The sequence below is a fragment of the Macaca nemestrina genome, chromosome 2 (genome assembly GCF_043159975.1).
Source record: "Macaca nemestrina isolate mMacNem1 chromosome 2, mMacNem.hap1, whole genome shotgun sequence".
NCBI classification, from domain to species: domain Eukaryota; kingdom Metazoa; phylum Chordata; class Mammalia; order Primates; family Cercopithecidae; genus Macaca; species Macaca nemestrina.
This window is the reverse complement of record NC_092126.1, coordinates 106142401-106157655: the sequence shown is the minus strand read 5'-3', so window position 1 is coordinate 106157655 and position 15255 is coordinate 106142401. Positions and strand designations below refer to the sequence as shown.

General features: G+C 45.4%; 1 protein-coding gene across 7 annotated transcripts in view; it reads left to right on the top strand.

The window, feature by feature from the left end:
* Positions 1 to 652: 652 nt before the first annotated feature.
* LOC105480278 (coiled-coil domain containing 13) overlaps positions 653 to 15255 on the top strand; it is a 65302-nt gene continuing 50699 nt past the window's right edge. For 3 of the 7 annotated variants that reach the window (XM_011738887.3, XM_011738885.3, XM_011738881.3), the window contains exons 1-2: positions 657 to 817; positions 14088 to 14314. In XM_011738887.3, coding sequence (XP_011737189.2) covers positions 14094 to 14314 — 221 coding nt within the window. In that variant the 5' untranslated portion in view covers positions 657 to 817; positions 14088 to 14093. Of the gene's footprint in view, positions 818 to 14087; positions 14315 to 15255 lie in introns of all 7 variants that reach the window. The other 4 variants (XM_011738884.3, XM_011738883.3, XM_011738888.3 and 1 more) reach the window with 4 other exon arrangements.

The following is a 15255-nucleotide window of genomic DNA, read 5'->3' as shown; positions in this document are numbered from 1 at the left end:
CACTCCAGCCTGGGCGACACAGCGAGACTCTGTAGATAGATTAGATAGATAGATAGATAGATAGATAGATAGATAGATAGACAGACAGACTGACTCCCTTGAACCATCTTTCCTAGAAATTTGCCTCCCACCCCCATATTGCCCTGAAATATAGTAATGTCTTAAATTGGAAGGTGCAGTTAAAAAAAAAATGCAAGTGTTTTCCTCTGTGAAAATAAACGCTGTTCATTATTTTAAAAATCCTTTAAAGTGTAAAAATAAACACAGCACTGCTATTCTACCGGCCAAATATAACCACTTTTAATACTTCTATTTCGGTATTGTTTTAGTGCCAGGTTTGAAATAAACGCAACTTTATTTATTTAGCATTGCTATATTGCGTCCTGCTTCCTTCCCTCACCATCGTAACATGGCCTTTCCCCACACTGTTTCACATTTTTCAAATATATCTGAACGGCTACTTTAAATTTCATGGTGAGATCGTTCGCTGTTTAACTCCCCAGCAGGAGAGAGGAATGGGCATCTCTGTACAGAACGTTTGGTCCACAAAACTTTCTAAAAAATATACTCCAGAAGATTTAAAATCTCCAGCGCACTCGAGACGGCGCCCCTTTGAATCCAGCCCAGCGCGTCCTCAGCGCCTCTGTCACTTTCAGAACTCTTGGCGCCCCCTCGGCCCCCGTAGAGACGCGTTGAAAACGCGCGAGTGACGTCGCTGGTTTCCCTGGTGACAGTTGCCCGGGCAGCGCGTGCCGGCGTCCAGAGGAGGTGACCTAGCCGCTGCAGTCCGAGAAGAGAAAAGTGGAGAGAGACCGCTGTAAGTGCGGGGGAGGGCGGAAGGGCCAGGCCGGAGCCAGGAGAGAGCCCGCAGCCGCCGGGGGCGCGGACCCGATCCTGAGCGCAACCGTAGCCCGAGCGTACTGCCACTGGCCGGGCGCCGGGAGCCCGCGAGGACTCCCTCTTGGTCTTTTGAATCTTCACACACAGCCCTCTTCTTCCCCAGGAAGACGCTTATTTTCCATGCAGTACATGGGTTAGTGAGGCGCGGAGGGTGGGTCGCCTGCCCCAAAGTCATAGCGTAGATGGCACAGTCAGAACTCGAACTCAGGTCCGCCTGACAAGCGCTGTCTGTTGGGCCTCTGCCGGAGTGCCCTCTCGCACCGCACTGAGATGGGACCCAGCGGCGTGCACTTCCCCATCTCCCAGTTCCCCTTCCAGGCCCAGCCCCCACAGGACTGCTGGGGGACTCGCAAGAGGGAGTTCCCCTCCACGCGCGGACTCCAGCCCGAAGAACCAGAGCATCACCCCGCTCCCATCCCAAACCCATCCCTACGTAGATGCTAGCAGCGTATAGGGCGCCAAACTAGGCATCTGTGGGCGGCTCCCCTACACCTCCAGGCCTTCAGGCTGTTGTTGAGAATACTCGAAAAGAACACAGTAAAAGAAAAGAAGAAAGTGAACCCGGGAGGTGGAGCTTGCAGTGAGCCGAGATCGCGCCACTGCACTCCAGCCTGGGGGACAGAGCGAGAGTCCGTCTCAAAAAAAAAAAAAAAAAGAAAGAAAGAAAGAAAAAAAAGAAAAGAAGAAAGAGAAGGAGAGAGTAAGAGAAAAACAATGAAAGAAAGTGGCAGGCCAATGGGGCAAGGGGTCTCAGTCCTTTCTCACTGGTCCCTGTCACCTATGCACTCAACAGCCTGTGGGATCTTGCTGCCTCATAGGACTCCCGAGTGGGTGCCACTCTTCCCACTCCCTGGCTCTAAATCCTACTTGAGCCAAGAGTTCTTTCCATACAGCTCTAGCCTTTATTTTATTATTTTTGATTATTATTACTGGTTTTTCTTTTTAGACGGAGTCTCGCTCTATTGCGCAGGCTGGAGTGCAGTGGCGCGATCTCGGCCCACTGCAAACTCTGCCTCCCGGGTTCAAGCGATTCTCCTGCCTCGAGTTCTTGAGGAGCTGGGATTACAGGCACCCGCCACCATGCCTGGCTAATTTTGGTACTTTTCCTAGAGACGGGTTTTCACCATGTTGGCCAGGCTGGTCTCGAACTCCTGACCTCAGGTGATCCGCCCACCTCAGCCTCCCAAAGTCCTGGGATTACAGGCATGAGCCACTGCGCCCGGCTTAGCCTTTACTTTTATTGTTGTTGTTTTTTTTTTTTTTTTTTGAGACGGAGTCTCGCTCTGTCGCCCAGGCTGGAGTGCAGTGGCGCGATCTCGGCTCACTGCAAGCTCCGCCTCCCGGGTTCCCGCCATTCTCCTGCCTCAGCCTCCTGAGTAGCTGGGACTACAGGCGCCCGCCACCGCGCCCGGCTAATTTTTTGTATTTTTAGTAGAGACGGGGTTTCACCGTGGTCTCGATCTCCTGACCTTGTGATCCGCCCGCCTCGGCCTCCCAAAGTGCTGGGATTACAGGCGTGAGCCACCGCGCCCGGCCTAGCCTTTACTTTTAAAAGAAAATTAATAGACTTGGCTGGGCGCGGTGGCTCACGCCTGTCTTGGCCGGGCGCGGTGGCTCACGCCTGTAATCCCAGCACTTTGGGAGGCCGAGGCGGGCGGATCACAAGGTCAGGAGATCGAGACCACGGTGAAACCCCGTCTCTACTAAAAATACAAAAAATTAGCCGGGCGCGGTTGTGGGCGCCTGTAGTCCCAGCTACTCGGGAGGCTGAGGCAGGAGAATGGCGTGAACCCGGGAGGCGGAGCTTGCAGTGAGCCGAGATCGCGCCACTGCACTCCAGCCTGGGCGACAGAGCCAGACTCCGTCTCAAAAAAAAAAAAAAAAAAAAGAAAATTAATAGACTTAAAGCAGATTTCCAGAAGCATTGAACAAAAAACTTTTCCTTTATACATTCCATATTCCCGTTTCCTCTGTTGTTAACATCTTCCACATTGCATTGGTGTGGTACATTTGTTATCGTTGATACAACTATATTGGTATGTTACTACTAACTAAAGTCCATAGTTTACGTTAGAGTTCATTTGTTGTTGTTGTTGTGTTGTTGTTATTGTTGTTTTGAGACAGTCTCACTTTGTCACCCAGGCTGGAGTGCAGTGGCCTGATCATGGCTCACTGTAGCCTGGAATCTCTGGGCTCAAGCAGTCCTCCCACCTTAGCCTCCTGAGTAGCTGGGAACACAGGCACATGCCACCATGCCCGGCTAATTTTTTTATTTTTTGTAGAGATATGGTCTTGCTATGTTGCCCAAGTTGGTCTCAAACTCCTGGCCTCAAGTGGTCCTCCCATCTTGGCTAGTCCTAGAGTGTTGAGATTACAGCTGTGAGTCACCACACCTGGCCAGCATTCATTGCTTTAGGTTGTACAGGTCTACAAGTTTTGCTAAATGTTTAATGCTATGTATCCACCATTAAAGTATACAGAACAGTTTCACCTCCCTAAAAACCTCCTAGGCTTTACTGTTCCTTCCTCCTTCCCACCAACCCCTGGAAACCACTGATATTTTTCATTTAGAAGGGATTTACAACCACTGATATCTTTTACTTCTCTGTAATTTTGCCTTTTCCAGAATATTATACAGTTTGCAATTATATAGTACGTAGCCTTTTCAGACTGGCTTCTTCACTTAGCAATATACATTTAGGTTTCTTTCATGTCTTTTTGTGGCTTGATAGCTCATTTCTTTTCATCACTCAATAATATTCCCTGATATGAGTGTACCAGGTTATCTGTTCACCTGTTGAAGTACATCTTGTTTTTTTCTGATGTTTGGTAATTATGAATAAAGCTATGAACATTTCATGTGCAGGTTTTTGTGTGGCTATATTGTTCAACTCATTTGGATAAATATGATTACTGGATCACGGGGCAAAACTATGTTTAGCTTTGAAAAAGACTACCCAATTGTCTTGCAAAGTGGCTTTTCCATTTTGCATCCCCACCAGCAATAAATGGAAATTCTTGTTGCTTCACATTCTTGCCGCTTCACATTCTTGCCATCATTTGATGTTGTCAATGTTTTGGATTCTAGCCATTCTAATAGGTGTGTAATGGTATCTCATTTTTGTTTTAATTTGCAATTTCCTAATTATATATGATGCTGAACATCTTTTCATGTCTATTTGCCATCCATGTTTCTTTTTTGTTGAGGAGTTTGTTCAGATCTTTTGCCCGTTTTTAAATTATTATTATTATTATTTTTTTTTGAGATGGAGTTTCACTCTTATCGCCCAGACTGGAGTGCAATGGCATGATCTCGGCTCACTGCAACCTCCACCTCCCAGGTCAAGCAATTCTCCTGCTTCAGCCTCCTGAGTAGCTGGGATTACAGGCTCCTGTCACCACGCCCAGCTAATTTTTATATTTTTAGTAGACACAGGGTTTCACCATGTTGGCCAGACTGGTCTCGAACTGCCGACCTCAGGTGATCCACCCACCTCGGCCTCCCAAAGTTCTGGGATTACAGGCATGAGCCACACCCTGACCTTGCCCACTTTTTAACTGGAGTATTTTCTTATTATTAAGTTATCAGAATTCTTTGTATATTTTGGATATAGTCGTTTGTCAAATATGTGTCTGGCAGGTTTTCTTCCAGTCTCTATGGCTTCTCTTTTCTTTCATTTTATTGTTTTTTATTTTTTTTTATTTTTTGAGTCTTGCTTTGTAGCCCAGGCTGGAGTGCAGTGGATGGAGTGATCTCAGCTTACTGCAACCTCCACCTCCTGGGTTTAAGCGATTCTCCTGCCTCGGCCTCCCGAGTAGCTGGGATTATAGATGTGCGCCACCACGCCTAGCTAATGTTTGTATTTTTAGTAGAGACAGGGTTTCACCGTGTTGGCCAGGCTGGTCTTAAACTCCTGACCTCAGGTGATCCGCCTGCCTCAGCCTCCCAAAGTGCTGGGATTACAGGCATGAACCACCGCTCCCGGCCTCTTCATTTTCTCAGAGTTTTATGTTTCTCCTAGTATAGATCTTACACATATTTTGTAAGATTTATTCCTAAGTATTTCAATGTTTATGTTAATATATATGGCATTGCATTTTTAACTTGAGTTTTCCATTGCTTATTGCTAGTATGTGGGAAACCATTTGACTTCTGTATATTAACCTTACTTCTTGCAACCTTGCTGCAATCACTTATAAGTTCCAGGAGTTTTTTTTGTTTTTTTTTTTAAATAGATTCTTTGAGATTTTCTGCATAGACAATCAGTCATCTGCAACCAAGGCAATTTTATTTCTTCCTTTCCAAAATATGTATCTTTTGTTTCCTTTTCTTGGCTTATTCCATTAGGTAGAACTTCTAGTATGATGCTGAATGAGAGTGGAGAGAAGGGACGTCTTGCCATGTTCCCAGTTTTAGGGGGAAAGCGTGTAGTTTCTCACCGCTAAGTATGATGGTAGCTGTGTGTTTTTTGTAGATATTCTTAATCAAATTGAAGAAGTTCCCTTCTATTCCTAGTTTACTTAGAGTTTTTATCATGAATGAGCACTGGATTTTGTCAAATGCTTTTTCTGTGTCTATTAATATGATTGTGTGACTTTTCTTCTTTAACCTGCTGATGTGATAGGTTTACGTTAATTGATTTTCTAATGTTAAACCAGCCTTGCATACCTAAAGTAACTCCTATTTGGTCATGTGGTATAATTTTTCAAATACATTGTTGGATTCAATTTGCTAATATTCTTGGAGAGGAAGTTTTTTTTTTTTTTTTTGAGACAGGATCTAGCTCTTTCGCCCAGGCTGGAGTGCAGTGGCACAATCATGGCTCACTGCAGTGAGAGGAAGGTTTGAGAATTACCTTCCTTCCTTTCACTTGACTGGCCAATCGAACTCTTTCTTTGCTGCAAAACTGGCTGTTTTCCATGTATTGGTTTTCTGGACAGCAGGCAAGATAAACCTGTCAGGCTGTTACTTGCTTCCAGCTGCCTCTTCTTCCTCTTCCTTCTCCTTCCCTCTCTCCCACCTCGTCACTCTGCACCTTCTCCTCATGCTGCTTTGTTCATACTCTAGGTTCCAACTACCTGAGGCTCCAGCTCAGACTTCCCTTCTGAACCCGAGACCCACTCAGCATCTCAGCCAGCCAGCTGCCCATCCAGCACTCAAAGTCCACCACCTTGTCTGCAGCGTGGAAAACTGCTCCTCTGTCAGGGCCTGCTATCTCCCCAATCACTCAAACCCAAACCACCTAGGTTTCTCCCCTCTCCTTCTCCGCATAGCTGCCTTCAGTCCCTTCCATTTGGCAGCAATTCCTGTTCCCCCTTCTCCATCTCCACTGCTGCAGTTTTGATTTAGGCCCACATGGCTTCCCAGAGACCCCCTCCTAACTAGGCCCTTTGCCTCCAGCTCTGCGGAAGGCAAAGGTGATCCTGTGTACACCCTCTGAACATCCCCAACACCTCAAGATAAAGTCCAGGCTCCTTAGCTGGGCCGATCAGACCCTCCTTCTGGTGCCTCCCCAAATGTGCCCTGCCCTCTGGCCGTTCTGAACCCTTCATAGTTCCCCACACTCATCACATTCTCTGCACATGCTCTTCCGGCAGGAAAGCCCTCTGCCCCCTACTCAGGCACCATCCCTTTCCCACCCAGGCCAATTTCTTCTGCGTTCAACTTCAAATTGACTGAGATGCCTGTCTCTCCTGTAGCCTCTCCCCAGACAGCCTCTCAGAGCAATTAATACCTCTCATTCTCAAACCAGCTTAATGTTAGGCATACCTGGGAAGCTTTAAAGATACAAAAATAGGCCGGGCGCGGTGGCTCAAGCCTGTAATCCCAGCACTTTGGGAGGCCGAGACGGGCGGATCACGAGGTCAGGAGATCGAGACCATCCTGGCTAACACGGTGAAACCCCGTCTCTACTAAAAAATACAAAAAAACTAGCCGGGCGCGGTGGCGGGCGCCTGTAGTCCCAACTACTCGGGAGGCTGAGGCAGGAGAATGGTGTGAACCCGGGAGGCGGAGCTTGCAGTGAGCTGAGATCCGGCCACTGCACTCCAGCCTGGGCGGCAGAGCGAGACTCCGTCTCAAAAAAAAAAAAAAAAAAAAAAAGATACAAAAATAGCCGGGCATAGTGGTACACGCCTGTAGTCCCAGCTACTCAGGAAGCTGAGGCAGGAGAATCGCTTGAACCCAGGAGGCAGAGGTTGCTGTGAGCTGAGATCATGCCATTGCACTCTAGCCTGGGCAACAAGAGCAAAACTCCATCTCAAAAAAATAAAAATAAAAATAGACACCCTGGCCACAGCCCAGATCAATTAATTCCAAATCTCCACTGGCCTCATGAATAGCACAGATTAGATACTAATACTCTGGGGGCCGGTCTGGACCATAGGTGTCCTCTCAGTGCAGACGTTGCTGTCTATCCCAGAGGCTTCACTGGGCCAAGAACACCACTTTTCATACAGTGATAATGATAATTATTTCCATGCATTCTTTCACTTAATCTCACAACCTCCCTGTGAAGTTCGTAAGTATCAGAGTCCCATTTTACAAATGGGAAACGAAAGCAAAGAGGTTAAGTAATTTGCCTGGGGCACAGTATACATTCAATGAGTACCAGTTCCTCAGTGAATTCAAGTGCAAATTGAGAGTGGAAAAGGAGAAAAGCTTTACAAGTTACTGTATTCATTCATTCAGTGATAATTCTACAAACATCAGTTGAAGGCCTGTTCTGGGCAAGATGCTGAGAATTAGCAAATAAGATATTAGGACCCCTGCCCTTAAGAGGTTTCTTTGTAAAGGGAAGTAATATAAATAAAATAATAGATAATTATAATACACTGAGGTTAAGTTTAGTGATCAAGAGGTGCCCTAGGGATTCTGGGAGTCCACAGGGTACCCTGAGGGGAATCCTAGAGGCTAACTGGGAGTTAGTGGGAAAGTAAAGGGCTGGGATGGGGAGGCCTGGGAGGAAGGCCTCCCAGGTAGAGGGAGTGCCTGAAGCCTGCCTGAGATGCCACCAGGCTTAATCCTCAACAGGAGCCACAAACCCAAAGCATCTGCTGTGGCTGATGGGAAATAAAAGTGAATTCAGCAGGTTTAAGAGAAAGAACAACATTTATGTGCAGTGATAATGGGCAGCTGATGAGCCAGCTGCAGCATCTGGAAGTGGCAGGGATGGTGGTTTAATGGAAAGAACATATTGTGCACCAAAGGAACTCTGCATAGCAGCTGCTGTCCATGTGGAACTATGGGCCCAGCATTGCCAGATCTGTAAACTTTTATAAGAGAAGCTGGTGTAAACCAAACATAAAATTCGGAGGTCCCCCAACCATCTGAATGGATTTCCTTCTCAGCCAGTACACTGAAGTTAACCTGAAAGACCAGTTCAGGCCTTGATGGGAAGCGGCGGGCGGGACACGCCTCATTATGCCCTCCTCCCTTCTGGAATTCAGGAGAAGTTGACCAATGTTTAATTAACATCAACACAGACCTTAAGTCTGATAAGAAACATTTACAATCTATTATCTCCGAAGCCTGCTACCTGGAGGCTTCATTTGCATGATCAAATGATCTTATTCTAACCCAGACGTTCCTTTCTATTTATAGTAACTCTTTGAACCAATTGCCAATCAGAAAAATTTTAAATCTATCTATGACCTGGAAGCTCCCCTCTCCCAACCTTGGAGTTGTTCTGCTTTTCTGGACCAAATCAATATATATCTTAAATGTATTTGATTGATGTCTCAGGTCTTCTTGAAATGTATAAAACCAAGGTGTGCCCTGACCACCTTGGGCACATGGTCTCAGGATCTCCTGAGGGCTGTGTCACAGGCCATGATCACTCATATTTGACTCAGAATAAATCTCTTCAGACTGGGCGAGGTGGCTTACACCTGTGATCCCAGCATTTTGGGAGGCTGAGGCGGGCAGATCACTTAAGGTCAGGAGTTCAAGACCAGCCTGGCTAACATGGTGAAACCATGTCTCTACAAAAACATACAAAAATTATCCGGGTGTGGTGGTGCATGCCTATAGTCCCAGCAACTCAGAAGGCTGAGGCAGGAGAATTGCTTGAGCCCAGGAGGCGGAGGTTGCAGTGAGTCAAGATTGCGCCACTGCACTCCAGCCTGGGTGACAGAGCGAGACTTAGTCTAAAAAAAAGAGTACTTCTCTTCAAATGTTTTACAGAGTTAGACTGCTTTTGTTGACACTGGAAATCTGATATTGAAATTGCAATTATTTGAATGTCTGTGAGAGCCAAACAAAAATGTCTGTGGGATGTGTTAAACTAACTATAGCCTAAAGCTGCTTTCTTATATATTCTAAGTTCAGCCTAAAGGTTTCTCTGTACATAGTAAACTGTAACCTAACTAGATATTTCAACAGACTGTAACCTACTCTTGTACAAGTCACAGAGTTTCAGCCAATCACAGGCAGCCAGCTATTCAAATTGTATTCAAAAAAGGCAAACAGCCAGCTGTAATCAGTTCAGTTGTTTCTGTACCTCACTTGTGCTTTCTGTTTATCACTTTCCTTTTTCTGTTCATAAATCTTATTCAACTAGGTGGCAGCCCAGGAGTCACTCCTAATGTATTCTGGTTCTGGGGGCTGCTAGACTTGTGAATTATTCTTTGCTCAATTAAATTCTGTTGAATTTGATTTGTTTAAAGTTTTTCTTTTTTTATGCTGGAGACAGGGTCTCACTGTCACCCAGGCTAGAGTGCAGTGGCGCGATCACAGCTCATTGTAGTCTCAACCTCCCGGGCTCAAGCTATGCTTCCACCTTGGCCTTCCAAAGTGCTGGAATTACAGGTGTGAGCCATCATGCCTGCCTAACGTTTGTCTTTTAACAGAGGATATAGCCTTTGGGCCAGCCATTATACTCGCATATATTGTTTATTACAGTGAAAGAATATAGGTCAAAATCAGCAAAGAGGTACATAGGGCAGAGTCCAGGAGACACCAGGTGCAAGCTTCCGGTTGTCTTCTCCCAGTAGAGTCATGCTGACAATACTTACTTCTACCAGAAACAATTCATGGCAACTTACATGGAGTATTGCCAGCCAGGGAATCTCCCCTGAGTCTTGGTGTCCAGGGTTTTTATTAGGAGATGGTTACATAGGTACAGTTGACCTTAGTCACTCAGTTTCCAGCCCCCTCCAGCCTACCCCACACCTGGCAATGAATCACTTTGTTAATTAACATGGACTGGAATGGCCCAAGGCCCCCAGGTGAAGAAAAACACTCTCATCGGGAAGGATGGTCCAAGGGCTCAGAGATTCTCTCTTAGGAGCCGGTCAAAGGCCAAACCTGTTTTTTGGAATGTGTGGGTGTGGACAATACAGGTTTTCTGAGTTAATTCTTTATAGTTCTCTTACTGGGCAGAGCTGCCTGGTAAGAAATTTCAACATAACACCAGCTCCTGCTTTTGTTTGACCTTTGCCAAACCCTGGGCTCAGCCCACAGCACATTAAAACCACCTGGGCAGCAGTTATCCCATCCCACACCTGGTCTCCACTCCAGACTAATTTAAATCAGATTGTCTAGGGGTGGGGCCTGGTTATCAGCATTTTTAGATTGTATCCTGGGGATTTGGTATTGAAGCAAGTTTAAGATAACTGGGTACAGGCTCTGGGACCACTCCTGTGTGAGAGATGGAGATAAGTATATTGAGAAGGTACAGATAGAGCAGTTGAGGCTGTTTGGGCAGGTAGAGTATTCCTCCTGGAGGGTCAGAAAAGGACCATGGTATTCGTGCTGGGTGTAGGAGGATCAGCAAGATTTAAGCCTTGGAGGGAGAAGGCAGTAGAGGAACAGAGGAGCAAGTCAACACAACTAGCTAGAACTTGGCATTATGAAAGGGGAAACAGGCTAGAAGGACACAGAGGCCACATCCAAAGCACTTAAAGACATTGGACTTGGCTTTGTGGCTAAGGGGCATCTGCTGAAGCTTTTGCACAGGAGTCTGTCAGACTCAGAACTGTGGTTTAGAGAAACTAGTCCCTCAGCAAATGTTATTCATTTGTTCCCCAAGTGTTCATTCCATGCCGGCTACATACCAGGCCCTGCTATAGGCACTGAGGATACAGCAGTGAACAACACACAGTGCCTGCCATCGTGAAGCTGGTGGGGAGGGAGAGAGGCAGTCAACAAGTAAGCAAATCAAAATATAATGTGTCAGGTGACTGTCAGTGCCATGGTGGAAGACGAAACAGGGCAAAGGCATGGGGAGTGAGGGCAGGGATGCCTTCTACAATAGGATATGAGGAGACCTCTGTGATAAGGTGACATTTGAGAGGAAGTAGGTAAGGTGGATGTCTGGGGGAAAGGCATTCCTGGGATAGGTAACAGCAAGTGCAGATACCCCAAGGTGGTTATGAGCCTGGTATCAGTGGGAATGGAGACATGGGGGCAGATTTTAGGACATTTATGGAAAATAAACAAGATTTATGATCAATTGGATGATAGGTAGATGATGTGGCTTGAGGTTGGTTTAAGGCAGGGATGCTTACCACTGGCTACACTTTAAAGTCGTGAGGGGAGCTTTTAATAATTCCAGTGTCTGTGCTCTAGTATTTCATTTATGTGAAGTTCAAACAGACAAAACATCAAGAATGTATAAGAAACTGATCACTCAGTAACAGTGAGTGATTGTATTGTGAGTGTAAATTGTGTTGTCTAATACATTTTAAAATGGTCAAAAAATGTGAATAGACACGTCACAAAAGAAGATATACACATGGTCAGCAAGCTCATGAAAAGATGCTCAACATAACTAGTCAGCAGAGAAATACAAATTAAAACCACATTGAGATACCATTTTATTTTTATTTTATTTTAATTAATTATTTATATTTTATTTATTTATTTATTTATTTTGAGACAGAGTCTTGCTCTGTCACCCAGGTTGGAGTGCAATGGCGCAATCTTGGCTCACTGCAACCTCGCCCAGGCTGGAGTGCAATGGCTCAATCTTGGCTCACCGCAACCTCTGCCTCCCAGGTTCAAGTGATTCTCCTGCCTTAGCCTGCTGAGTAGCTGGAATTACAGGCCTGTGTCACCACACCTAGCTAATTTTTGTATTTTTAGTAGAGATGGGATTTCTTCATTTTGGCCAGGCTGGTCTCGAACTTCTGACATCAGGTGATCCACTCACCTCAGCCTCCCAAAGTATTGCGATTACAGGCATGAGCCACCATGCCCAGCCTACTTATTTATTTATTTTTTTTGAGATGGAGTTTTGCTCTTGTTGCCCAGGCTGGAGTGCAATGGCGTGATCTCGGCTCACTGCAACCTCTGCATCCTGGGTTCAAGCAATTCTCCTGCCTCAACCTCCCGAGTAGCGGGGATTATAGGCACATGCCACCATGCCTGGCTAATTTTGTATTTTTAGTAGAGATAGGATTTTATCATGTTGGTCAGGCTAGTCTCGAATTCCTGACCTCAGGTTATCCACCCACCTTGGCCTTCCAAAGTGGTGGGATTACAGGCATGAGCTACCACGCCCGGCTGAGATACCATTTTACATACTAACGAGAAAGTCTAAAATTTAGACTGACCAGACTAAATGCTGACAAGGATGGAACAACTGGGACTCCTGTACATTGCTAGTAGGAATGTAAAATGGTACAGCCACTCTGGCAAACAGTTTAGCAGTTTCTTGTGAAGTCAAACATAAATTTACCATATAAACCAGAATTTTCACTTTTAGGTATTTACCCAAGAGAAATAAAAACATACATTCACACAAATACCTTCTTATACATGAATGTTCATAATGGCTTTATTCATAATAGCCAAAACTGGAAACAGCTCAGATGTCCAATAACAGGTGAATGTATAATCAAATTGTTACTTATTTAAACAACATAATATTACTCAGTAATAAAAAGGAATGAGCTTATAATGCATGCAATGACATGGATGAATCTCAAAAAGGTAGTGCTGAGCAAAAAAGGAGCCAGACACAAAAGGCTAACTACTGTATGATTCTAGTTATATGAAATTCCAGAAAAAGCAAAACTGGAGTGAACAAAAGCAGACCATAGTTTGCCTGGGATTGGGATTGGGATTGGCAGGGAAATTGACTGCAAATGGGCACGTGGAGGATTCTGGGGTGATGAAATGTTCTTTCATGATGGTGGCAGTGGTTTACACAGGTGAATATATTTGTCAAAACTCATTTGTACACATAAAATTGGTGGGTTTTTTTGTTTGTTTGTTTGTTTGTTTTTTTGGGACAGGGTCTCACTGTTACTTGGAATGAAATGCAATGGCACAATGATGGTTCACTGCAGCCTCCACTTCCTGGGCTCAAGCAATCTTGCCACCTCAGCCTCCTAAGTAGCTGGGACTACAGGCATGCACCACCACAGCCAATTTTTTGTAGAGATGAGGTTTCGCCATGTTACCCAGGCTGGTCTCAAACTCCTGGTCTCAAGCAGTACACTAGCCTTGGCCTCCCAAAGTGCTGTGATTACAGGCATGAGCCACTGCACCCAACGTGGTATATTTTATTGTACATAAATTATCCTTTGATAGACTGACTAAAAAGAAACCAAACAAAATTAATCTTCAATGGTAGCAGTCAGAATAATGATTGTCTTGGGGGATGATTCACTGGAAGGGGCACAAAGTAGCCTGCTCAGGGACTGGAAATGCCCTATACCTTGATCTGGGTGGTCACCACAGAGGTATATGTCTATGGAAAGATTCACTGAGCCGTATGGTCAGGATTTATGTACTTTATTGCATGTGAATTATACCTGAATTTAAAAAGAAAAAGAAGAAATGATGGCCAAGCCCCATTCCTAGAAACTGGGATTTAGTTGGTCTGGAAATGGTCCTAGGCATTGTTATATATGAGTTCCTAGGGGATTTTAATGTTCAACCAGAGCTGAGAGCTATTGATTTAAGGGACAGGCAAGAGTCAAGTGTTGAGTCTGAGTAATGGAGACTATTCTGATGCCATGTGCAATCTGTTGGCATGTTCAGGAATTGGGGAGGATGCTCAGCTCAACCTTGGCTTTCTAGTGATCTGAGTTGAGGATGGGGCTTCCAAGCTTCTGCATGGACATACATGCAACGCGAAGCAGTAAACTTCAGGGTTGGGGCCACAGACAGGGCGGACTGTGTGCTGAATGCTCGGTGTGGAGTTTGCTTCAGCTCAGGCTTCTTTTCTGATGCTTAGGGCAGGATGGCAGCAGATGAAGCCTCACAGAACGTTTTGCGGCTCCAGTTCAAGGCAATGCAGGAGATGCAGCACAAACGGTTACAGAAGCAGATGGAGAAAAAGAGGGAAAAAGAACTGAGCCTCAAAAGCAGAGCTGATGACCCAGAGGAGCCCTTGGAGGTCTCAGATGGCCTCAGCCTTCTCCACACAGGGGAGCCAAACTCGAAAAACAGCTTTGAGAAGAGGTAAATGCAAGTTTGAAATCTCTCAGGGGTGTGTGTGCGTGTACCACAGGAGCTATAGCAAAACTTGTAAAATGCAGCTAAAGTGATAGAAGGAAGCTTAGAGCCTTAATTATAGCTGCATTTAACAAGTTTTCATACAGCTTCTGTGGTCAATTCATTCTAAATGCTTTATAATACATATTATGATTTCTTCTTAACCCACAAATAATTTAGGAGTATAGGGTGTTTTTCTAGTTCCAAACATATGATGAGTTTTGGGTTTTCTTGTTTTATTTCTATTTTTTATTATTGATTTCTTTTTTTTTTTTTTTTTTTTTTTGAGACGGAGTCTCGCTCTGTCTCCCAGGCTGGAGTGCAGTGGCCGGATCTCAGCTCACTGCAAGCTCCGCCTCCCGGGTTTACGCCATTCTCCTGCCTCAGCCTCCCGAGTAGCTGGGACTACAGGCGCCCGCCACCTCGCCCGGCTAGTTTTTTGTATTTTTTAGTAGAGACGGGGTTTCACCGTGTTGGCCAGGATGGTCTCGATCTCCTGACCTCATGATCCACCCGTCTCAGCCTCCCAAAGTGCTGGGATTACAGGCTTGAGCCACCGCGCCCGGCTTTATTATTGATTTCTAAAACAGTCACTTGCCATTAGAGAAAAGAGTCTGTGTAATGTTATTATTTAGAATTTGCTAAGATTCCCTGTATAGCCTATAATACTTTTTTTAAGAGATAGGGTCTTGCACTGTCACCTGGGCTGGAATGCAGGATGATAACTCACTGCAGCCTCAAGATCCTGGGTTCAAGCAATCCTCCCACCTCAGCTTCTGGAGTCACTGGGATTACAGGTGTACACCACCATGCCTGGCTAATTTTTTTTTTCTCTTATTTTTAGAGACAGGGTCTTTCTTTGTTGCCTAGGCTAGTCATAAACTCCTGCCTTGGCTTCCCAAAGTGCT